General features: G+C 45.4%; 1 protein-coding gene and 1 long non-coding RNA gene across 3 annotated transcripts in view; one reads left to right on the top strand and one right to left on the bottom strand.

The window, feature by feature from the left end:
* The window catches only part of Xrra1 (X-ray radiation resistance associated 1), a 62,231-nt gene that overhangs the window by 26,797 nt on the left and 9,477 nt on the right, over positions 1–25,957 (bottom strand). For both annotated transcript variants that reach the window (XM_021167598.1, XM_021167599.2), the window contains 5 exons: positions 21,973–22,148; positions 18,296–18,367; positions 17,230–17,302; positions 14,052–14,149; positions 7,208–7,341 (listed from right to left, as the gene is read on the bottom strand). In XM_021167598.1, the coding sequence (XP_021023257.1) occupies positions 7,208–7,341; positions 14,052–14,149; positions 17,230–17,302; positions 18,296–18,367; positions 21,973–22,148 (553 nt within the window). The remainder of the gene's footprint in view (positions 1–7,207; positions 7,342–14,051; positions 14,150–17,229; positions 17,303–18,295; positions 18,368–21,972; positions 22,149–25,957) is intronic.
* Positions 2,008–22,778, top strand: LOC110298387. The gene is made up of 4 exons (XR_002378367.1): positions 2,008–2,057; positions 3,188–3,277; positions 18,206–18,416; positions 21,976–22,778. It is a non-coding gene; the product is annotated as an uncharacterized LOC110298387 (long non-coding RNA).

Below are 25,957 nucleotides of genomic sequence, written 5' to 3'. Positions count from 1 at the left end.
CTCCCCTCCCCTCCCGCTCCCACTCCCTCTCCCTCTCTGCCTCCGCCTCCTGAGTGCTGGGATTAAAGGGGTGCACTACCACACATTTAAAATGTATACATTATGGAGTGCAGTGTGATGCTTTGGTAAGATATACATTGCATCGTATTCAAGCCAGCACCAGCACATCCATTTTCTCAAATATATACCATTTCATGATAAAATAGTCCAAATATTTCCTTCTAATTATTTTCTTCTTTTAAAAACATAGCATATACTTGTTATCTGTACAATATAACTTACCCTAGTGGACAGCAGAATTTGAGAACTCATTCTCCTATATACTGGTAGCTTAGTGCTTATTGATTCCCCTCTCCTCGTGCTACGTTTCCAACTTTCTCCAGCTTTATTTTATTCTATTCTCAGCATTTATGAGATAAACTTAAAAATTCTGCATATGGAGGTAGCTATGGTGTATGTGTGATCATACCTGTGTACGGGGGTGGCTATGGTATATGTCTATGTGGCCATGTCAATGCAACTGTGTGCATCAGTGTATGGGGGGAGAGAGGTCAATGCCAGGGTCTTCCTCTATCATTCTCTACTGTTTTTGTGAGATAGGGTCTCTCACTGAACCTGGATGTTTGAGCAGGCAGGCTGGCCCTGGACTCTGTCTGACTCTATCTCTACCCTAGGATTTAAGAGTCACAGGTGGGTGGACAAGCACACCCCAGTGTTTACCCACGGAGCCACTCCCTGCCCTACTTTTGGAAATAGGATCCTATGTACCCCAGCTGGCCTCAGATGCACAACGCATCTTTGAACACCCAATCCTCTTGCCTCCACTTTCTGGAGGCTAGGACTGCAGCTGTGTGCCACCACACCGAGTTTATGCTGGGTGGGGGTGGGTGAGTTGAGGCCAGGGCTCTGTGCACACTAGGCATGGACTTTACCAACTGAGCTAAATGCTCAGCTGCGTCAACTGTTCTAGATTTCATGTATAAGTGAGATCTTGCAGGACTTGTCTTTTTGAGTCTGGGGAAAGCATCATTTAAGGTCAGTTCCCAGGAAGTCTGGAACGCATGGCTTAGATTCCTGTGGGGCCTATTCCAGCTGTGCCGCTGTCTCTCCATCAGCCCACAGCTAAAGCCTCAAGACCAGGAGCCCAGGGACGCCTCTACTGTACTTGCAAATTATTTTGTATATGGTGTGGCTCTACACAGCAGCAAAGCCTGGAGCAACTCACCTGACTATCCGCTTGCTTGCTCGGAGAGTCAGAAGCACAGACCTTTCCTGACCAGTGGGTGAACAATATATAAGGCTTGTAAGAAAGAAAGAGGGAGGGAGGGAGGGGGGAGGGGAGGGAGGGAGGAGAGAGAGAGACAGAGACAGAGTGAGGGGGGAGGGAGAAAGAGAGGGGGAGGGAGGGGAAGGGGGAGGGGGAGGGAGGAGAGGGAGAGGGAGAGAGAACTGCTAGCAGGGTGGTTTGGAGTGATCTTTGAATGAACTTCCAGAATAGGTGGGGCGTGAAGGCTAGTCCTGTCCTGTTGATATGTCCTCTGTGGATATATATACACTGCAGCAATCTCAGGGACCAGATGGACAAGGAGACCTAATTCCATGAATGTCAGGTGGCCAACTGGTCTCACAGCAGGAAGGAAGCCTCTGCACTTCCCCTCATCAAAGCACAGCTGTGCATCATCTGCCAACGGCAGAGGTCACTGCTGTGCCTGCTGCAAAGGGCACTGTTTCCTGGAGCGAGGGACTGGCTGCGATGCATCTCTTCCTTCAAAAAGGAGCACTGTGTCTATTAAAGTGATCCTACACGGTTTGGGACACAGATTCACCTTCTCTCCACAGTGTTCTACAGCCGGAACTGCAATAGTATTACAATGATACCGTGGTGACTGTGTACTGACCTAAATATACAAAAATTGCATAATCATTTTTTCTGCGCAGTCTAGTATAGTCTGTGCACATATTGTATAGTCTTTGTTTCTGGGTTACCGTCTAGGGTTCTTTCATACCAGTCTCTGGCCACATCCTGCCCTAACACTTCCTACAGAGCACATCTAGAGGTAATGAGTTCATTTTGCTTTTGCTTATCTTGAAATGTCTTAATTTCTCCCTTACCATAGAAAGACAGTTTTATTTTTAATAGTGTGAGTGAGCGAGTGTGTGTGTGTGTGCGTGTGCGTGTGTGTGTATATGTGAATGCAGGTACCCTCGGGGTCCTTGGAGCTGGAATCACAGGCCGTCGTAAGCTTCCAGACGTGCGTGCTAGGAATCCAGGCTGGGTTCTCTGGAAGAGTAGAATGCACTCAGCAATGTCTCCAGGCCCTGAACCACAGCTCTGCTAGACACAGGACTCTTGGTTGACAGGTTTTTCTTTTTCTTTAGCACTCTGAATATGTAGACTTCTGCCTTCTGGCTGCCATCTTACTGAAGGCTGATAATCTTACTGGGACTTCCTCTTGTACTGGTTTCAAATTCCTCTCTATCTTCGACACTGATTGTGGTGTGTCTGTGTGTGTACATGGCATCCACCGAGCTTTGTGGGTGTTTAGATTCACATAAACTTGGGAAGTTTGGAGTCACTATTTCTTCAAATAATCTCTCCCTCCCTCCTCCCTTCCCTCCCATCCCCTTGTCCCCTTTTCTCCTCCTCTTGCCTCTCCCTTCCTTCCTCTCCTTCCCCCTCTCCAGCTTGCCTCTCCTCTTCCAGGGCGTCCATAGTACAGAGACAGATGTGCTGGCAGTAGATCTTCAGATTCCTCAAGCTTTATAGATGTCGATCCTTTTATTTCTCAGACTTGGTAAATTTACTGTCTTACCTCTAAGGCCACCAATCCTTTCTTCTGACTGCTCTAACCTGCCTTTGAATTTCCCCAATGACCTTTTCACCTCAGTAACTTTTAGTTGTAGAATTTCTGTTTTCTTTTCAGTTTCCCTCTCTTTGCTACTATTAATATTTTGCGTGTGCGTCATTCTCTGGACTCGCCCCTTGTCTTCCGTTAGCTGTCGTGCACCTTCACCGCTGCTGAGGCTTATTTTCTCTCTAGAAGATCTTCCTTCAGATTGTTCTACAGCTTGGAATTTTTAGTGGAGAACTGAATGTGGGATCTGTTAAGGTGGTAGGTCTTTATCACGTTAGCAGCCTCCTGTGTCATCAAGGTTTCCTGAGGTTGGGTTATTATCATTTTTATAGGCTATCTTCATGGCAAGGATTGTTCTGAGGCATCAACATCAGGTCTTCTCAGATCATTTTGGACCATGTCCCTTTCTCTGGACATTCATGGTGAGTTTCTAATTTCTTCCACATACACTACTGCTCTTGAATATCCTACACTTTATCTGGCTCCCAAGGAGTGGGGAGAACTCTTGAGGGAGATGAAGAAACACTACCAGTCTTGAGGTTTCTTTAACAGAAGTGGGAGTGGCTTAAGCAGTGTGTGGGGCCACAGTGGATGATTGACTAACCTCCCTGAGCTTCACAATCAGAAGCAGCAGTCGATGGTCACAGGACAGATCCCCGACACTTGGAGAACAGGGACATTTCTGCCCACTCTGGGGACTGCAAGCTGTTCATAGTTATACGTGTGATTATTACCACCAGACTGGGAATGGCAGGAGGGGTCTAGCTACTGAGAAAAGAGCTGAAATTATCAGCAGTTTGATGACTGAGCCATCTTCCTTTGGAAGATAAGTCTTCAGCAGGTTCTAAAGTCCCCCAATGGTCTCCTAATGACAGGTTCTGCCAATGCACTTGTTAGGTGAGGACACAGATTTGAAGTGCTTCCTAGCCTACCATCTGCCCAGAATCCTCCGATGAAATAGCTTTTATGACTCATACTAGATATGTAGAATTGGGGAGACGGGGACCCTGACTTACAGTGGGAACATCACGTCAATATGAGGCTGGCTTTCTCATTAGCATTCTCATTAAGGACCTAGGGATTAGCAGAGGGAAGTGGAAATGCCTTCTCACAGTGATGTCTGATAGTGGAATAATAATGACATTTCTGCTTCTCATTTCTGGGCCAGTGTGTGTGTGTGTGTGTGTGTGTGTGTGTGTGTGTGTGTGAGACAGTGGCTGCTGTGTTGTCAAAGGCCGGCCGAGGCAGCTGAGCTAGAATTAAAGCAATGGCCTCTCTAAAAGTCCAGTGGCAGATGCAGACTCCTGGCTCTAGCCCATCAGCGCTAGCTTCCAATGGATGGAATCAGCCCCTTCTGCTCCTCCATGTCCCTCTTCTCCATTTGCTCCAGCCGTGTTCTAAGACTGATGGAGTAACCAAGTCTCTCTACTTATCATTGGTGATGCTGGAGGTGGAATGAAGGTTTGTTGGTTATGAGTTTTAAAGGAGTCCTTATCTCTAGAGGCACATACTGAATATTTATACATGATAAATGATTCTGCTTGTTCATTTGTGAGTAGATTCACTACTCACTACTGGGTACTTATTTCTTAAGAATAATCTATACTGGGGTATGATGAGGTTTGTAACAGGTTGGCCACAATCTCACGACTGTCAGGTGCTCACTACTTGGTGGAAGGAACATGGGAACTCATTTTCCCATCTATTCTCCTCGTGTTAATCATTTTGCCCACTGCTGTGATGAACACCTGTGAAAAGCAACTTACAGGGCAGAATCATTTATTTTGGCTCTTGGTTTCAGTTTTAGTCCTTGAACTCCTCGATTCTGGGCCTGCAGTGAGATGGAATGTCACACTGATGGGAGCCTGTGGCAGATATCACCAAGCTCATGGAGGGCAGGAACCAGAGAAAGACAAGCACTGGAGATGTACAAGATACCCCAAGGGCCTTTCCCAGGAAAGAACTTTGCATAGCCAGGCCTCCTCACTTCCTAAAGTTTCGGCAACTCCCAGAACAGTGCCATCAGCTGGGGACCTAACCTTTAGACTATGAGCCATCTGAAAGGATACTGAATACTCCAACCATAACTTTATTTTTATGCATTTCTGAAATTTTCCATAATAAAATACCAGTGATGAGTTCTCTCCTCAGAGTAAGGGAATCCTCTCTAATTATGATACGGTTTTGTGAGTCTGATTGAGACAACTCCTATCACAGAGAACGCTTACCTCCGAACGAAGTCAGCACAAAGGCAAACAAGGCAGTGTGCAAGGGTCTAAGAGCAAGTAACAGACACAGTGACAGAAGTTTGCATATGGGACCAGAACCCTGACACACCCTATCCCTAGTGACCCTCTGCACGGATCCAGCCGATTTGTTTGTGGGACTTCTTAGATTTATAAGCTCCCTTCCTCTCCTTTATAAGAAATATTTTTGAGGCCGGGCGTGGTGGCGCATGCCTTTAATCCCAGCACTCGGGAGGCAGAGGCAGGCGGATTTCTGAGTTCGAGGCCAGCCTGGTCTACAAAGTGAGTTCCAGGACAGCCAGGGCTACACAGAGAAACCCTGTCTCAAAAAACCAAAAAGAAAAAAAAAATTTTTTTTGAAGTGTGTAGCTGTTTTGTCTGCATGTCTGTCTGTCTACTACATGTATGCAGTACCCATGGAGAGCAGAGGAGGGCATTGGATGCTGTGGGACTGGAGTTACAGATGGTTGCTGGCTGCCATGTGGGTGCTGAGAACTGAACCCAGGTCCTTTTTATAAGAGCAACAAGAGCTTGTAACTGCTGAACCGACTGTCCAGTCCTCTCTTGTTTTTTATAGGAGATAAGGACTCACTATGTAACTCAGGTTGACCTTGAACTCCCATGATCCTTCAGCCTCAGTCTCTCATACTATTCTAAGCACATGCCACCACTAGTGGTTCACTGATACTAAGTTAGTTTGAACTAGGTTTGTGACATCCAGCTTGGAAACATAACCCTAACTAAAGAAACCTTAAATGTAATGACCGCTATTATCCCAACCACCTGGAGCAGCTAACTGCTATCACCAGTCTTCCTCACCAACCTTTCTTCATGGCAATGAGCATCATCACCAGGACCGTCAGCATCAGCATCTCATTGGTCAGTACCAACTGTAGTCAACTACACAGTAAATGAAAAGCACTGTGTCCTGGTCTAGTTGCTGCCGATCAGAGATGCTTGAGACAGAGCTCTAGCTCTGAGAGTACTCCTGACCCACGTGGAGGAGCCAGATGTACCGGCCATCTACCCACCTTCTATAGAGATACACGTTTAGGTAGCCTAGGTCTCAACAGACAAGCCAGGGAAACATGCAGTTCACCTGACAGAGACGAGAGTTAGTGGACTAGGAGCTGGGCCTTGGAAATGATCAACCTGTGTGAGAAGCCACCATGATGACTGTAAGTTCTGCCTAGAGTCAAAAAACACTTGATCCAAATCTTGGCTCTGTAAGAAGCCAGTTTTCTAAATATGGGGAAGTTATTTAACTTGTCTCTACCTCAGTTTCCTCATCTGGAAAACAGGATGATAATCACCTAGCTCATAAAACTGTCAGGAGGATTAGAGTGTGAAGAACAATGCCTGGCACACAGTAAACACATGTGTGTCATTATTCAGAAAAGAAAGTCAGTACACTCTGGCAGAAGAAACAGCCTCAACAAAGATGCAGAGCAGAAATGTACAAAGGTGATTTAGAGGCCAGCAAGTAAACTTAAGGAGCAGCTAGCAAAAGCAATACCCATTGCCTACAAAAGATCAGAGGCAGGGAAAATGGCTTTGCAAATGTGTGTGTATATGTGTATATGCATGCACATGTATGTACATGTATGTGTTTGTGTATGGGTACATGTGTCCATGTGTAGAGGGGCATATGTTTTGAGACAGGTCTTACTATGTAGCCTTGGCTAGCTAGAAGTTGCTAGGTAGACCAGACTGGCTACAACTCACAGACACTGACCTGCTTCAGTCTCCTGAGGGCTGGGATGAAAAGCCTGCCCCATCATGCCCAGCTCCAATCTCTCTTAAGCTGAGATTTGGATCAAGTGTTTTTGACTCTAGAGGCAGGGCTTCTCACACAGGTCGCTCATTGTCCAAGGCCCAGCTCGTAGGCCACTTCCTCTCTTCTCTGACCATCAAGTGAACACACAGGAAAGCATCCATTGGAGGGATTTCCTGGGAGAATAAGTAGGCAGCATTCTCGCACTGGGCAATCAAAGCCTGTCTTTACAGAACTCCCCACAAGAGCTGCTCTGAGCTATTCCTCTGATGTTAGGACCCAGACATGTCCTGGGGGAACACACGGGACAAACTCAAAGATGTAGAACTTACTGTTCTTTGACAGCCATGTTAGGTGGCAGAGAGGTGAGCCCATTGCCTGTGAGGAGCAGCACACGGAGATGTGGCAGAATTCCCAGATCACAGATGGCCTCCTCAGTCAGGCTGTTGAAGGAAAGGTCCAAGAACTACCATGCAAAACAAAAGATGGGATAACAGAAGCAATGTATGACAATGATGCCCAAACTCGAGGCGGGGAGCTGGCTCTGCCCCCTTCCCTCCTCACTTCTAGGTACCCCTCGCCCACAGGATAGCGTCTTGGGTTTGGCACTCACAGCCTGTTGGAGTCAGGCTCACTTCTCTTTGTCTTAGCTGCCACTGTGCATCTTTTCCCAGACTCCTCCCTCCTCCCTGCCTGTCCTGCCAGTCACTCTGTGCATGTTTCCACTAGAACAATGCCCCTCTCTGAGCACTGGAATCCCAGCCCCAAAAGGCCATCTCAAAGTTGCCTTAGAAAATATTCCCCAAATCTTGGCCAGGTGGACTATCCCCCTCCCCTGACTTTATCTGCTTTATTTAAACTATCCTAGGATATTTGTCTAAGTCTGCAGGATCTTGAGATATCTCGAGATGTATAAAAAACAGGTGTGCCGTGTACTTTGTCTGGCACACAGTGGAGGATTGGATTGTAAGCCCTTTGATGTCAGGAATCATATCACTGCAGCACAGCAGCTGTATAACTGAGCACAGGCCCTGGCACAAACAGACACGCATGAAAGTGAACTTAAATGAATTAGCCTAAAGAAACAGTGAATCCAAATGGTCACCCCACCATCAGCTGCTGCCCCCTTCTTCTGCTGCCCCCTTCTGCTGTGTAGTCATTGTCATCATCTCCTCTTCCTCCTTGTCCTCTTCCTCCTCTTCTTCCTCCTTTTCCTCTTCCTCCTCCTTCTTTCTTTCTGCACCACTACCACCACCACCACCACCATCATCATCACCACTACCATTTCTTCATCCATTGCCTCCATACTGAAGGCTTATTTTGTTCTTGCCCTCTGGGAAGTCCCAGTTTTGTTTTCTTTGGCCGCAAACTATGTCCGTCCGCTAAGAAGGGATGCTGCTGGACTCTTCCTTTATCAGAGAAGCATCTTTTAAAGTGGACAGAGGTTAATACTGAGACTCACAACTGATCCAAGTGCAGAGAATAAGTGACTGTGTAGTGCTCGGCCCTAAATGGGACAGCCACGTCCCCTCCTGCAAGGCTCAGGAGCCATCACAGAAGAGGGGTGGAAAGATTTTTAAGAAACAAAGGTTGGGGAGGAATGCAGGTGAAACTGTCTTCTGGAGGCGCCATGGATGGTGCACTCATGACATCATGGTAGTCATGGTTACTGGAACAGGACTGGGCTCATCAACATCTCATCAGAGAAGAAGGAAAGGCTCATGGGGCCCCGCCTGTCTCTGAAAGACCACTGGTAGCTATAGTGGCAGGGGCAGGGTGTCACTTTCTTCAGTGGTGATACGTTGCCCATGTCCTGGTAAATGGCTTCCCACCTATGCTCATGCAGGCAACCCAGAGGGTCTCCCACACCAAGGTCAGAAAAGCAGGAGGGGGTCTTGGGAAGAAGGGTTTTGGCAGGAAAGGAAAGAGGTGGACACAGGGTACTAGGAATGGAGGGGATTAAAGTTCATTATATACATACATGAAACAGTCAAGAGATAAGTAAAATGTAAAAGACAGAAGTGATACTGCCTAGATAGATGTCTACACACACACACAAGCCACAAATAACAATCAGGACTGCCAGAGTGTCTCCGCAGGCTTCACAGAGAGGCAGCATGTGAGCCATCCCCAGACCAAACTGTTAAAGAGGCATGAGTCAGGAGGTAGCTGGCTTGTTCTGAGAACAGCAAAGGGTCTGGGTATCAGGGAAGCTTGTGGCAGAGGAGAGGTTTGATAAGACTGGCCAGGACGTGAAAGGTTCCAAGCACTGGGAGGAAAGACAGGGCTTGAGGTGCACAGAACAGAGCCATCTCACTTGGCTGGAACAAGAAGAGGGGCAAGGCCTGGAAAAAACACAGGCAAAGATGGGGAAATCCTTGTGTCTCATACTTGTGTGTGGACGGCCAAGACCTATGATTTTACCTCCCCCCTTTGTGTCTCTCACATTCCTGCCAACCTATTCCTCAGACAGCAGCCAGGACACATGGCCCTCACCACAGTATGCTCCAACTTAAAACTTGGCGGTTCCTATTCCATAAGATAGTTTTAGCTCCTTTGCAAGATGTCCTAAGCCACCTCTTCAGGCTCACACAGCACTACCGAGTCTCAGCCCTCACTCTCCACCTATTCACACGGAGCCGATTCAATGGTATTCAAGCTCAAGAGTTGGTGAACCAAGACCAGCAAGCAAATCTAGCCTGATGCTCCTTCGTGGCTAGTGAGCTACCAATGATCCTTACACTTAAAAAACTATGAGACCAGGATATTAGTGTGTGTGTTTAATCCCAGATCTCAGTGAGTTGAAGCCAGCCTGGTCTATAGAGTGAGTTTCAGGACAGCCAGGACTACACAGAGAAACCCTGTCTCAAAATAAATTAGTTAAAAAAGGAATAGTGTACCCCAATTGGCAATGAGAAGTTCACATTTCAACATCTTGCTTGTTTGCCTCCTGTCTGAAGCCATCTAGGAGAGGCCAAGGCTAGTAAGTGACTTTCCTGGAAGTGGTCCACCTTTTCTTTTTTCTTTTATTTTCTCTTCTTTCTTCCTCCTTTCCTCCTTCTCCCCTCCCCTCCCCTTCCTCCCCCTCCCCTCCTCTCCTCCTTTCCTCTCCCTCCCCCTTTCCTCCCCCTCCTTCTCCTTTTCCTTCTTCTTCTGGCATATGATGGGCAAGGTCTGAGAGGCAAGGTCCCAAAAGACTTCATCTCAGGATTGCCTCTTGCAACCGATATGCCTTTCCTGTCACTATTATACAGCCTAAGGGTTCCTGGGCATTGTCACACCCTATTGAGCAAATTTCCTGCAGATCTACATAAAGATGAACTTTCATGAATTAATGTTGTTTGGATGAATTAATGATTTTATAGAACTCCTCATTTGATTCAAATAATTTTAGGAAGAAGGATTTAAAAGATGATTTTAGTTGTTTCACCAGAAAGATAATAAAGTTAGACTCAAGAAGAGAATGTGCCCCTCCTCATAGAATAGTAAGGAAAGGCTGCATGATAAGGGATACAATGGGCCTTCATAATTACATTACAAAGAGAAATAGACTTGGAACAAATTTGTGATCAAGGAAAAACATTCAATCTAGGTCAGATCCAAGGATGACGCCACAGGTGTGAGCCATGATAAAGCAAGGCCATGTGAAACTGTTGCTTTGAACTTATAATGAGCTTAAAGAATGAAACACTATTTTGAATTTACTATGAACATCCTTCTGTAATTCCGCTTTTGTGCAACATTCATCTGTGAGGTACTTTTCTAAGAACTTCTGTCTATAAAAAGGTCAGAGAAAAGAAATAAAGTGTGGCTTGATGGGACTCTGCCCCATCCATTCCACCAAATATATATGCCTATTTGTCTATATGTACATGTGTAGGTCTGTGTGTATGTATGTAAACATGAATAAGCACTGTACAGTTGATTGAGACAGGTGGTTAGGCCTGTCCAGTGTGTGTATGTGTGTGTGTGTGCATATGTGCGTGTGTATGAGTATTGTGTATCTGTGCATATTTGCCAGTGTAAAGGATTATAATTCTTTTCTTTTCTTTTCTCTCTGGTTCACGAAGAGTTCTAAACCTCTCACCTGGCTATGGAGAGGTCCTTGAGCCAGAGAGGAAAGAAACCAGCACTTATCAGCACAAATAGTAAGAAAGTTACGGAGTAAGAGACCTATTGTGCTTATTAAAGCACAAATAATAAAATTATAATGCCAGAGGTTATCAGTCTTTAGCCTTCATCGGACACTGGGTTCTGCCTAGTGCCATTTCCCTAAAGGCTGGGGCAGGCCTCAGCAGTCTCTGTACTGTTACTGTCTGCAGTTCTTTCCTCTCACAGAAGGATGACTACTTGTGACAGCCACAACTAATAATGAGCATATGGACCCAAAGTTTTCCATACTTAGTTTCTTATTTCTTACACACACACACACACACACACACACACACACACAAATCTTATTCTGGCTGTTTTGACTATTTAATGTTGGATCCAAATTTGCTTTCCATGAGGGGTAGCTCAAAGAAATAAACAATTGTAGGATCATAGGTTGCAGAATGTTAGAGCCAGCCCAGATTTTACAGCGGGAGAAACTTTATCCTCGGGGCAAGTTATTTGGATGAGGCCTAGAGCCAGCAGAAGGCCAGCAGGACACAGGCAAGAAAGCATGCCTTCTGGCTGCTGGGGCTGGGGTCCTGCTCAACGGTTTTCAGATTTGTAAACACAAAATCAAATCACAGCAAAGCTAAGTTTTCCAGAACTGACTCTGGAAGAATTCCACTCTGGGCTGCTCCCCTTGGGGCAGGCTCTCTGACAGACAAGGACAGAAGATTCCTAGCCTGGCTGCTGTATCTGGTTGAGCCACATTGAGTTTTATTACACATCAAAGTATTCATTACTGTGAGATGCAAATTCAGGATATTTGACATGTTTATCTTTTTCCCCAGGGAGCCCTTGCAAATCACAGAGAGACGAGAACAAATGACTAGTCCAGAGATTTCCTCTTCTCATTTATATGCTGCATCCTAAAATGAGTCTGGTTTCTTTGTAGACAAATACCTTTGGACAAGGCTGGGTTTGTAGGATAAATAATCTTCATCAGATGTAATCAGATAAAGTGGGCCATGCACAAAATCAATCATGATTAACACTGGATGCCAAACTAGTCACTCGTAGGGTCAAAGCGTGTGATCATATCCCTCTGGTTGGCCACTGGTACCTGTGTTGTGTTTTGGGTATTTGGAAGGAGGATGTACTGGCTATTTTTGTGTCAACTTGACACAGCTGGAGTTATCACAGAGAAAGGAGCTTCAGTTGAGGAAATGCCTCCATGAGATCCAACTGTAAGGCATTTTCTCAATTAGTGATCAAGGGGGAAAGGCCCCTTGTGGGTGGGACCATCCCTGGGCTGGTAGTCTTGGGTTCTANAAGAGAGTAGGCTGAGCAAGCCAGAGGAGGCAAGCCAGTAAAGAACATCCCTCCATGGCCTCTGCATCGGCTCCTGCTTTCTGACCTGCTTGAGTTCCAGTCCTGACTTCCTTTGGTGATGAACAGCAGTATGGAAGTGTAAGCCGAATAAACCCTTTCCTCCCCAACTTGCTTCTTGTCATGATGTTTGTGCAGGAATAGAAACCCTGACTAAGACAGAGGAAGACAAGGTTCAAGGCACACTATGCAACTCTTGTGTGCTCAGACTGTTCTCTGAAAAAGTCAAAGAACAACGGAGCCCCTAGGCGGCACCTGGGCCCAGAGGGTGGGGAAATGGCTCTCTGGATCTCTCATGTCTAGGATCTACTTCCCACTGTCAACACCAAAATACAAGACAGAAAGATGCTTTAACATAGCTCCAAGCTGCATCAGTCATTTCCACTGGGTTTTATTGGACTTTGAGAGTTTGCATACTGAATAATATGTCTGAGGACCAACTGATGACCCAAGTCAGAGCAAACTGCTGTCATCTTCAGTGTGACTTGAAAAGTCACATGGAGAGAAGTCAGTATTGCATTCAGCACAGGATGCTTTCAGAGTGTGAAGACATACCTACCATCTTGAGCTGATGTCCATTTCAGTGTGTTAAAAGTGTTTACAAACTCTGCCATATGAAGGCCAGCAACTCTTTGACAAGGTCAGTCTCCCTAAACAAGTGAAGGGAGGCCCACAGAAGCATGGCTGACCTTTGATGCTTGCAGATTTAAGCTACTAAAGCTAAGCACACGGACACATGTTGCTAAGGTGTGAATGGAAGTGCACTACTATAAGGCCAGCACACAGGGAAGGACACACTACTCGGGGAGACAGTGAGCCTGGCCAGGGGCTGAGCCCCACTTCCAGCACTATTCCCCAATTCTTGTGTGCAGTGACTCTCAGGTAGTGACAAAACCTTCATTCCCTTGTTAAAAAAAAAAAAGTGGCCCTTGAGCCTTTATCAAAGTCAAAAGAGGTAAGAAAGCATGAGGCTATGCAAAGCAGACTTTCTGTATTTTCTATCCCAAGGTTCTGAGAACAACTAGAGATGTGCATGGGATGTGCCCACACCTCTAGTGTGCTGTTGAATCCACGGGGGCCTTGTGTGCTCATCCTCACCTTCAGGCCAAGGGACTACCCCAGTCCGCTGGGACCAACCTCGCTTACTGAGGTCAGGGTATGCTTTGGTATTGGTCCACACAGTCTCTAGCTCACTGCACCCTGCTTTTAAGCTGGATCCAAGCTCTCCAAACACCTAAGGAGATATATCTCCCATGAAACTCTTCCTCCTATGATACTCCGTTGAAACTCACTTTTTATAGATTCCTCTGAATATGAATGACCCTTGGCACTTATATTCCAGGGTCATACACCTTGGCCATAATTACCTGTCTGCCATCAGTACCACTAACACTATTACCTTCACCACCATCACCACCACCATCCTCCTCCTCCTCATTATCATCATTATCACCGTCATCATCATCACCATCCTCCTCCTCACCATCATTATCATTATCATCGTTCATCGTCGTCATCATCATCATCGCCACCACCACCACCACCATCCTCTCCAGAGGCCAGAAGCAAGAAGCCAGAGCCTAGCAGTGAAAGCCCAGAGAACCTTTGCCCAAAGTCATAACCTGTCGAGATACCTATACTCATTCTTACAGGGGAACAGGTAGGATCAAAAACTTCCTACCTCCAACTTACTTCCAATGTCTTGAAGTCTCCATATTTCACGTAGACCATCTTGATGCCATTGAACGCAAGCTCCAATTCCTTTAGGACTGGAAATGTGTGAAAGACATCTACATGGGAACGGAGAGAGAGAGAGAATAAGAGAGAATCTTGAGCTTGGAAAGGCTTACAGAGGAAGATGCTAATGACCATTCACTGAGCTTCCAGCTGTGGGCGATGCTTTATGTCACAGACCTCAGATCTCTAACCATAAGGCTGGAGAGATGGTTTGGAGGTTAAGAGAATTCCCTGCTCTTGCAGAGGACCAGAGTTCAGTTCCCAGCGTCCACCCTGGGTGGCTTCCAACTGCCTGTTACTCCAGCTCTAGGGGATTCCAAGAAAAATTTAAATCTCTAGCTACTTCACTAACAAGAGTTGTGCCGTTCATCCTATCACTGAGGAAATGACAGCTCTGGAAGGCTAAGTGACTTATTTGAAATAAGGTGGCTGGTAACTGGGAAAACTAAGGCTCAGATGTAAGTCTGTTCAAATGGAAGGCCTGTCCATTTAAAACTGATATATATTATTTTCTCTTCCCAATCCAGGGGCCAACCTAAGGGTCTTGTGCATGCTAGGCAAACTCTCTACCACTGAGCCACACTCCTAGATAACCTCTGATTAGAGATGCTAACATGCTTACCCCAAATAGTCAAACCTCACGGGGAAAAATGTTCCTTTAATCCCAACATTTAGTGTCAACTGCTCAAAATTTTATATATATACCTAACATTTTTCTCATGTATGTATTGAAATAGTCTTCTTCTTATAAAAAAACCAGAATACATGCTGTACAGTGGCTTTTCTCCTTTCACAGTATGACGTGAAGATTATTCCATGTTAAACTTGTCCAGTATCTTAGTTATCTTTCTAGTATCGACATGCACTCGCTTTTCCTGTTGGTTGCATGTAACCTATGTGGGAGGGAGGTAATCAAGGACTCCTTCTTGCATGACAACTGGATCTTAGATTCACTTTCTAGGCCTGTTTCCCTGGTAACCTAAAGCACATGCTATGGTAACTGTGTTACTAGGCAACTATTGCTTGTGGTAAAAATGACTGCAGAGTGGAAAATTATGTCTGAACCAGGAGAAGGTATAAATTATAAATGCCCAAAGGGGGTACTCCTCTTTAAGTGGTGACTCCTAGAATCAGACATGTCCTTCATGGGATTTCTGTAATATAGACCTATGGAATGGCACATTGGTTCCTGTGTTGATGAGATTTCCAAACAAGGGTGATTCCCCACATTTACTCAATGAGAGTTTCTTTCCAGCACCCAGGGTGACTCTTGGCTAGTGGACAGCTCTGCAAGAGAGTCAACCATGGGAACTCCTCTGTAGGACTCCTGAAGTCCTACAGGGACATAAGTGTAGAATCACTTAGAACCTTCTAAGTGAACCTGGTGTACTATGTAGCCTACAAGAGCTTGAGAGTCAGGAGGCTCAGTCAGGTCAAATAAGACACTGACTGGGGAATTCCCTTGGGTAAGTCTCTTTCTGTAGAATATATTCCTAGAAACAGAACTACTAAAGGCAGTGACTATCTCAACTTTAAAAAGATTTATTTACTTACTTATTTATTATACGTATGCTCCTGTGTGGCACTGTGTGCAGTAAGTATGTGCAGAAGCCAATGGAAGTGAGAAGAGGTCACTGGATCCTCTGGAACTGGAGTTACAGGTGGCTGTGAGTGGCCCCCATGGGTGCTAGAAATTGAACCCAGGTCCTTTGCAAGAGCAGCAAATGCTCTTAACAGCTGAGCCAGATCTCCAGCCTCATCTTAAATTCTAAGAGACATTGCCAAATTTCCTTCAAGGAGTCACACAGCTTTCTTATATTTGACTTTTACCGAGAGTCTCCCTTGACTCCGCAGGGCTGGCTGTGGTTAGCGTCTTTCATACTTGCCAATATTTGATGGACATAAAACTGTGTACTGGTGTTACAGGTGGCTGTGAGTGGCCCCCATGTTTTTGTCCTTAGTGAAGCTGGGCATTTATCACAGGCCTTTTGGCCTGTTTATACCAAGACATTCCTAGCAGACTACACTTTTTTCTAAGGCAAGGATCTCATTAGATGCTTTGACAGATGCTCTCCTCCAACTCATTGGAACAAACTCATTGGCACACCCCTTCTAGGACTGTCTCTGGGTATCCCCTGACTCATTCCTGCCCCCGTGATTCCCATCTCTTCCCAGATCACTCTCTCAATCCCCTTCACGCCCCATCTCAAGCTTCATTCCCCTCCCATGGAAAACCCCTCCTCTCTGAGACTCCCTGGTTAAAAGCCTTCCACGCCTCTCCCGTCTAGAGGACTAAGCTCAACACTCAAAGCCCTTGATGATTAAGCCCTTGCCAGTGTGTCTTGCTTCAGTTTTTTCTCCCCATGTATCCCTTGTATACTCTTCCCAACCAGGCAATACCATTCCACAGCTGCCCTTCAATCCAAAGCACCAATTCCTGAGTCAATTTCTTATTAGTATGTGTGTGTGTGTGTGTGTGTGTGTGTGTGTGTGTGAGTGTGTGTGGTGTGTGCACATGCAGGTGTCAGAGGACAGTTCCCTTCTTCTATCATGTGATTCTCAGGGATCAATTCAGGTCACCAAGCTTGGCAGCAGGTGCTTGCAGCCACTCGACCATCTTGCTGGCCCAATGTATTTATCAAAAGATCCTGTCTCAGGTACTCTTTCCTAGGTTTCCTGACTCACTGGACTGGGTTAAAGTCCCTCTGGGATGCACGCCTGGTGTCTCCTGATTTCCCTGCACCAGTGCATATATGTACCCTGCTTTTGATCTGAGTCCGAAACCATCTCTCCTACTAACCATAAGCTCTCCAGAGCAATTGGGTGCCCTTCTCTCTAAAGGCCACACAGTCCTGGCACCAGCAGGGGGCACTGTAGATCTGCTGAATTAAGGCCTTCTCTCACCGGCGTTTGCAAGGTGGCCTGCCAGGCTGCAGGAGAGGATTATCTGTGTTTGTGGAGAGGAGCTTCAACTGACAGGGAAACCCTTGGTGAGTGGACAGTTCAGCACCAGAGTCGAGATCTGTGATCTCTCCAGGGCCATGAGAGTCAGACCCCCGGTGGACAGACAGACAAATCCTAACACGAGTGCTTTGCGGGCCAGGAGGACAGTTTCTGAGAAGAGAAAGCTCACCTAGAGGCAGCAGGTTTTCAGAGGCATTGATATAAATCACAGACGTAAAATGTTTGAAGTCCTTTTCCTTTGCCTGTCAGAAAGCATGCCAGATAAACACAGGATTAGTTCCCTGCCCAGGAGCCTGCAGAAACACCAGAGCAGCTGCTAAGAGGACAGATGCCTAAAAGGGACTGAGAGACATTCTTAGTGTAAGAGCAGCCACGTGGGGAGGGCTAAGGGGACTTCTCTGTTTTCTTCTACCCTGAAATACTTCAAACATATTGAAACACACGCTGAGTGATACTTTGAAGATGTAGCCACCGTGACCCAGTTTTAAAGACCTGAGTCTGAACTGTCTAAACTTGAAAGAAACTATCAGAAGACATAGGGCCTCTGTTACCATACCCTCCACAGGTCTCCTCAAACCCTACACCTTATCCCTGATCTTAGTTTTTGTGTATATAACATATAGACCAATGTTTATGCCCACCAATTATACATAGGGTTATTTACATGTTTTAAGACTTTATATTCATACTATGGTACGAATGTGTCTTTATGCTTGAGAGTATGGCTTTGAGATTTACGTGAGATGTGTATAGCTCTTTGGAGATTAAACTGTGTTGATACACATAGGTCTAATTTGTCCATTTGAATTCCTTGCTTGAGTAAATGACAAGTTATCCTCTTCTGCTGTGTACACATTTAGACTGACTCAAAACTTCCATTGTTGTAAACAAGGTGCTATACACCTTCCGGCACATCCTTCCTCAGCGTAAGAGTTTCTATATCCCTACCATACGGTTAGCTCATGTGATGGGAACTTCACACAAGGAATTAGTCTCAACCCATGCCCTCGTCTCAAGAACAGATTCTTCAGGTGAATTTTTCTCATTCACAGAATACCAAATTCATAGCAAGGTCTGTGTATGAATATTGTTTCTGCCTGTGTCTGCCCATCTCTTCTCCCTCTTTCTATAAGACTAACTTCTAGTTCCCAGGAACTGTGGAGGTGCCATACACAAAGCAAATCGTCCAGGTCCCCTGACATCTGGCTCAGTCACGCCTTTGATGCTGGCCTCACCTTGGAGAACTTCATGCCGCTCACGTTGATAGTGCAAAGATCTGCTGGCTTCCTGGCAGAGTGGTGCTTCAGCTGGAACACAGGACACAAGAGTTGGTTCCCGTGGTCCCAACAGAATGGAGTGAGTAGAGTTACTTCTGCTGAGTGTTTTCTACTCTCATAGACTTGCTGTTTGTTTGCTTGTGCATTCATTCAGCTATTCATTCATTCATTCTCCAAATATTATCTGAGCACTACTTTGGGCACAGACCGTACTGACTATATTAGCAAACTTTTCTTTAACCCAAATTGAACCCCCTTTAATGTAAATAGTGTTTCTTAAAACTTATTAGTTGTGTTAAAGGGTTAGCTCTTACTTCCAGTATTACTTTAGTTAAAGAGTTACTTCCCCCTTTAATGAGGTTAAGAGATGAACGGTGCCTTGTCTGAGGCCCTGTAGCTAGAAAATGGTGGATCTATGATTCGGATTCAATCTGTACTCTTTAAGCTATGCATTTTTTTTTGCCTGCCCTGTGTCACTGTATACAATGGAAAAGTTAGGATCAGATATCAGCCTCAGAATATCTTCTAGTTCAGTGCTGCAGAATTCCTTATCCCAGCTATGATGGCCTGCCCCATATGGTGCCTACTATGAAAAAAAACTCTACACAGGCTCAGAGAAGACAGTGGGGAAGCAGCAGGTGCCTTCCATACTTTCTCAGAGTGACCATTTAGTGGAAAGGCAAACAGCAAATACTTAGAAATATAATGATTATGTTAAAGGAGAAATTCAAGATCCAGTGAGATGTGGAAACAGGAGGCCACAACCTCAGTCTTAAAAGGAGGAAACATTTCTTTGAGGGTGTGATTTTCCAGCTGAGAGCTAAGCTATAGATGATCCTATGCAGTGGGCAGGGAGTGCGAAGGCCTCCCAGGCAGGAGAAGGCAAGATATTTTTAGAGAGGGAGTTCTGAGACCATGCGGATCCACACTGGCTCTGAACAAGGGAGTGGATTAAGTAGAGGCTGACAGCAGTTTCATAAAGATCAGCTTGTCTGACCTACTAAGAAAGGATAAGAAGACAGAAGAGACCAATGTGCCAGATGTTGTTAACGACATTTCTAGCAAGATCTTTTACCCACTGAGCTATCTCGATGTCCCTAAAGAAAAGCATTCTAATTGGTCTGAACTAGTTAAGAGTTATGTGATTAGCCCAATAAGAGGTGATAGTGGCTTGGCTCAGAATTGTAGCAGAAGACATGAACGGAAGTAGGTGTGATGACTCTTTAATACAAGTTCCAGGACTTGGTAATGTGGGAGTGTCAACAGAGGGCAAGAGGCAAGCATGAACTATAACCCCTGGTTACTAGCTCAGTGACTGGCTAGTTAGTGCCAATGGAGAGGTAATATTACCCAAAATGATACATTGGGGATGTGGGGTTAATGGCATAGGTGCAGTAGTACAATCAGAGGTGCCAGTGAACTGACAGGCAACATAGAGAGCCCATTGCTCTGAAAAGCATTCTCATTGTTTCCTCTACCCAAAGCAGCAGTGCAGGTAACAAACCATGCCGGTTAATATGGGAACTCACACGGGGACGGTCATCCCGCCCCCCCCACACACACACACACACATACACACTCAACTGCTGGAAATGCTAGGATGCAAAACCAGGGACATCCAAACACTTCATGATCATCTTAAAAATTAACTTTATTTTATAAACCTGGGTGATTGCCTATGTGTATGTCTGTGCATCACATGTGTGCCTAATATCTGTTCTGATTTGAATATGCTTGGCCCATAAGGAGTGGTGCTATTAGGTATAGCCTTGTTGGAGTTGGTGTGGCCTTATTGGAGAAGGTATGTCATTATTGTGGTGGGCTTTGAGACCTTCCTCCTAGCTGCCTAGAATAGTCAGTTTTCTGTTTGCCTTCAGAACAAGATGTAGAACTCTCAGCTCCTCCAGCACCATGTCTGCCTGGATGCTGCCATACTTCCCGCCATGATGATAATGGCCTGAACCTCAGAAGCAGTAAGCCAGCCCCAATTAAATTAAATGTTGTCATTTATAAGAGTTGCCTTTCCCATGGTGTCTCTTTATGGCAATGGAAACTGTAACTAAGACACCTGCAGATGTTAGCCGAGGGTTTCAGATCCCCCTGGAGCTGGAGTTACAGATGTTCTAAACTTTCATGTGGGTGCTGGGAGTTGAACCTGGGCACTCTGGAAGAACAGCTATTGTTCTCAACCCCGGAGACATCTCTCCAGCCCTCAAGTCCCTCGTTTAAAATGGTGCAGTGTTTTGTTTGTTTGTTTGTTTTTAAAAATCCCATGTATACCCTCCTTTATATTTCCAATTATCTCTGAGTTATTGATAATACCAAATACATGTAATATGTATATAGTGGAGAAATATGTAAACAGTTGTTATGCCATGTGGTTTAGGGACTAGGAATATAGTGGATATGCAGGGTCAGTTGTATTTGGGAATGAGGGGACAAAGAGCACCATGGAGTGATGTGGTCTGCCCTACCACCTTACTGCTGTTTCTGACCTCTGTACTCCCAGTGAGTGAGGAGCCGTCCTAACAGAAAAACAAACCCCACAGGCTCCACAGAAAGCTTGTGCTGCTCAGGGAGGTGAGGTGGACCAGGCACTTTCTCTTGCGATCTCTGACACATGAGTCTTAGGACTTACCATCAGAATGTGGGAACGAGCAAGGCTGCCAGAGTTTCTCTCAGGGAGCAATGAGAGCCCATGCTGCCCCCTAGTATATATTTACAAAACCCATCTTTCTCTGCAAAGCTACTGAAGCACTGCATAGAACAGATGTGAATCTGCCTGGCTGGTCTCTAACCCACCATCCCAGGTCTCTTCAGAGAGCTGTCTCCAGCCTGGGGTCCTCCTGCTTCCAGACAAATGCTAAAACCAAAGGACAAAGGCTGTGGGAAAGTGGGACCTCCCTGGTCTCACTGGCTCCTGGAGAAGTCACCACAGAGCAGAGCACAGCATGGTGCACAGGCATCTCTCGTTCCTCCACAGTGCTGGCATAGAATCCTCAGTTTACCTTTTATTTCTGAAACACTCTTGCCTTTCCAAATGACATAAAACTTTTCACTTTGTTTGTTTTGTTTTTGTTTTTGTTTTTTCCAAGACAGGGTTTCTCTGTGTTGCCCTGGCTGGACTTTTCACTTTGTAAAGTGTCTTTTTTTTCTCTCTCTTAGAGCCAGGATCTCACTAAGTAGGTTCACAGAGATCCACTGCCTCTGCCTCCCAGAGTACAGAAATTAAGGGCATGTGCCACCCTGTGTAGCCATTTTACATAATATAAAGGTACAGGTTTTTGAGTCGGTAGATCAGGGTTTTAATCCTGGTCTGGCCACTCACTCACTGTATGTGGGGCCTCTTTCCCTGTCTACCAGTGGCAGCAATATAGAAAGGACGGCCATCCTGGGCCTGCCTTGGGCGCAGGATGTATGTAAAGGTTTCACGTGTTAAATGACATCTCCAGGGTGAGTTCGTCATGCTACCATCACTCTCATAGCTTGAAGTCAGGTGGGAGCAGTGGTACCTGGGCAAGACCAGTCCTTGCCCCTGGTCAGACAAAGTAGAGGAGTCCTCATCCCTCCCCTCCCCTCGCCTCCCCTTCCCTTAGATAATGTTGTCAGCCACTCAGGAATGCCTTTTCTCTCACCAGAAAAGACCTGTCCAAGATGTGTCCAAGAACGTCTGCCTGGTTATCCCTCCGAGATGTTTTCTTCAACCCAGTATCGAAAGAAACCTTCTTCTGGCTTTCCTGACCTTCAGTGGAGGCCTTAGCTGCACCTTTCTTCATGCTGCCTTTCCGAGACACTATCCAGTGTCCCCGGCCTGTGGGGAAGATTGGGACAGTGAGTAAGGCCAAACGCCTCTCAAGACAAGGGTGCGAATACAGAAGATTTGTCTCTAATGCCTAATTTATCTCTAATTTATCTCCTGAGTACTGACACTACCAAGCACTCACTACTGCTGAAGTGTCTGTGCACACGTCTCATTCAAGAGCCTCTAGGCTCAGTGAGGGGTATACTATGGATGAACTGGCTTATGATAAAAGAGAGGGATGGCTGTACAATTCCTTCCTCATCTCCAAATGTGTGCCTCCCAAGGCTACTGTTTGGTTAAGAGACAGGATCAGATTCTTCCTGTTATGTGATGTCCTCCCTGATCCCTGTCAGCATGAAGGATTAATCTCTCAGTACTAGGCTCGGTGACCTCAATTTTATACATCAGCAAAAAGACTAATATGACTCCCAGGGATGTAATTCTGTTGGCCAAGCGTTTGCCTCACATACACAGAAACCTCAGTTCACACCCCGCCCCCCCACTACATAAAACTTATTATAGTGGAGCACACCCGTAAACTCAATATTCAGAAAGTGGAACTAGGAGGACCCAAGGTCACCCTTAGCTACACAGCAAGTTTGAGGCCAGCCTGGGTTACATGGAACCCTATCTTAAAAAAAAAACAAACCAAGAATATGCCATTCATAGTAAGCCCATTTAAATATCATGATGACGTTCTATAATCTGTTATCTTCCACATTAGCAATTAATCTAACCTTGGAATTTACTGTAATCTTTATATTATTTACTTACTCATTTGTTGTCCACATTCCCCTCCCTCCGGAATAGACACTCTTTAACAGCAGGGGCCTTGTCTGACTAACTCATCTTCGAGTCCACACAGCCTGCACAGAACTTGCCACTGTGACCGCTGCTAAACGAATGATGTAGTGAGCCCACATCATCACCTGCCTAGATGTTTGAGGACATCTACTTTGTGCTGAGAGCTGGGGTCATGGCAATGAACATGACAGAAGCCCTGACCCCAACAGTTCAATAATATCTGAGGTAGTGTGGAAGTCCAGAGAACCTACCAGCATGAGATAGCTCTACTAGGCTGAAGGAATTCCAGCTTAGTAGATGGATGAGGATTGAAACTAAGGCAGTCTAGGCATAGGGAAGAACAACAAATACCCAGATATATGAGGGCCAGGATAACACACAACAGAATAGCTGTGGGACCCAGGATCCAGGGCTTGGCTCCACACTCAGCCACTGTTGCCAGTCCTGCCTGCTCTGGTCTCGTGAGGCATTTCCCCTCCTGCTCTGGGCTAGGCAGTCTGGAACCCCACCAGCAAAGGCTGCCCACCTGGGCGTGGTGGTACTCCCTGACACTCAGCATATCCCTGACTCCTAAGGTAAGTCTGAGTTGATGAGAAAATGCAAAGCGCCCAAGAGGAAAGGTCCAGATGTGCCAGGAGATCAGTGAGAAGAAGCTAGAAAGGTCAGGAGAGGCAGCCATAGGAAGTGCTGGAGCCTGACGAAGCTCAAGAATGGTATAGCTTTTAGCAGAAAGGAGGATTGAGGAAGGATTCTTTTGTTTTGCTTTACTTTATAATTTTTCATTTTGAGATAACTTTACACTTTCAGAAAAGTTGCAAAAACAGTCAGATTGCCACACACAGCCTTCACCTGGGTCCCCTGATGTTCTGTTCTTGCCTTTATAACAGCCACGAAGTTACTGTACTGGAGCAATTTGCACTGATGCAACATCAGCGACTGATGTCAGCCCTTCTTAGAAATCTGCCAGTTTCCTGACTAATATGTCCTCCCTTTGCCCTGCTTCAAGACTACAGTGGGGGAGGGGATGCATGGGATATACATATTTAATCCCAGCACTCTACAGTCAGTGAATACCTGTGAGTTCAAGGTCAGCCTGTCTACATAAGTTCTAGAATAGTCAGGGATACCTAGAGATATTCAATTAAAAAAAAAACCCACATTGGGCAGCTTGTAGCTCAGTGGTAGAACTTACCCAAATTATGAGAAGCATGGGGCTTCATCATTCTTACCATCAGGAAACAAAATACACAAACTAATATCTACCTCAGATTAGCTCTCCATAGGGGTCTCCTAAGCCTCTATAATCACATAAGTCAATTCCTATTCTATCTACCCACTTGTTCTATCTATCTATCTATCTATCTATCTATCTATCTATCTATCTATCATCTAACTATCCATTCATCCATCTACCCATCTTCTACTAGCCTTACTGCTTTAAAGAATCCTGACTGACATATTACCCCAAAGTGAGTTTTACCTGTAAAAAAATATTACTGTGATATTTGAATAGTGATTTTATATTTCCCTCATGCCTTCTGTATTCATTAATGAGAGTTTCACCACAAGGAAAAGATGTTTCTTCTCTCCCACTTATTTATTGACTTAAATGTTTATTTATATCATTATGGGCTCATGAATATTTATCCTACCATTATTCATTTCCCTATCTAGGCTATTTATTTCCCAGATTTGGCTCTGTTGTCTGACTCCCGTGTCCTTTCAACCTGCCCTCAATGCTTTTGTGAGCACTTCTTCACTTTCTGGTACCACAAGATGTTTAAAGCCCAACCTGAAGTCTTTTCTCCTTGCCTCAGACCTGTGAAGATCTATTTTTCTTGGGAGCTCTTATTCCTTTCATTGGAGAATTGTATTTAGAAACCAAGATCCAGGCATCGAGTATATTCTTCACTAAGTCCACACCTCCTTGCTCTCAGTCAGTATGCATACCAACACATGCAGATAAACACCTCACTCCCCTCTCTGTCTCTCTGTCTGTCTGTCTCTGTCTCTTTCTTCTGTGTGTAGAGAGAGTTTGAGGGAGGGAGGGAGGGAGGGAGGGAGGGAGAGAAAAAAAACATGAATCCACATTGATTGTTTCCTCACAGGATTCAAACAAGTAGGTGGCCAGGAGCGATGCCTAAGAGGAGAAGCAGGGAGAACAGGGTTGGGATGTAGCTCAGTAGTAGAACCCTGGCCTGCCACATGTGAGGCCCTGTGGTTGATCCCTAGTTACCAAACCCCTCAACAAATTGGAGAATAGGCTAGAGAAGAGTCAATCCATATCCTACATATTCTAAGGTCCCCCTTTCCAAGGTTTTTCTCTGTTTTCAGTTGCTAGGACTCAACTATGGCCTAAAATTATTAAGTGGGAAATCCCAGAAAGAAAGAAGAATTTAAAACAACTTTGTAGAGATAATCTCTTGTGCACTGTGTAAAAGCATTCACTGTCAAAGGGCTGATTGGCCAATGATCTGAGGCAGGATTAGAAGATGGGACATCCAGCAAAAACAAAGATATTCTGGGATTGAATGAGGTGCAGAAAGATTGTCCCTGGAGTATCCAAAATAAATTCAAGGCTACCTAGTACCTTCCCCCTTCAGAAAAGACTTTCCACACTGTACTAGCAGGCCAAGTACAGAGCCAGATTTTTAAAAAAGCTGGCTCACTGAGCAATATAGAAACATAGTTTTAACAGTCAAAACCAAGATTAACAATTCCCCTGCCCCACCTCACACTAAAAACCACAAGGACAGCTAAAATGAGAGTCACCCTATACAAGCCAACCAATGTCTAAAAAGATTATTGGCTACACCAATTAAAATAAGCCAAACTACCCTGGTGCCTATATCCAGCCCTTACAAAGGTATAAAAAGTGTGTTCCTTCTTTGTTCTGGGTCTCTCCTCTGGCCTGGTGCTGAGAAGGGGTTCCCCAACATGTTGGATAAATAAAATCCTCATGCAGTCTCTGTGGTCTTTGTGAGTGGGGGTCCTTTGACAAGCTACAACACCCC

This window comes from Mus caroli, chromosome 7, assembly GCF_900094665.2.
Source record: "Mus caroli chromosome 7, CAROLI_EIJ_v1.1, whole genome shotgun sequence".
Classification (NCBI taxonomy): domain Eukaryota; kingdom Metazoa; phylum Chordata; class Mammalia; order Rodentia; family Muridae; genus Mus; species Mus caroli.
The sequence above is the reverse complement of the archived record's forward strand: the minus strand, read 5'-3'. Positions and strand labels throughout refer to the sequence as shown.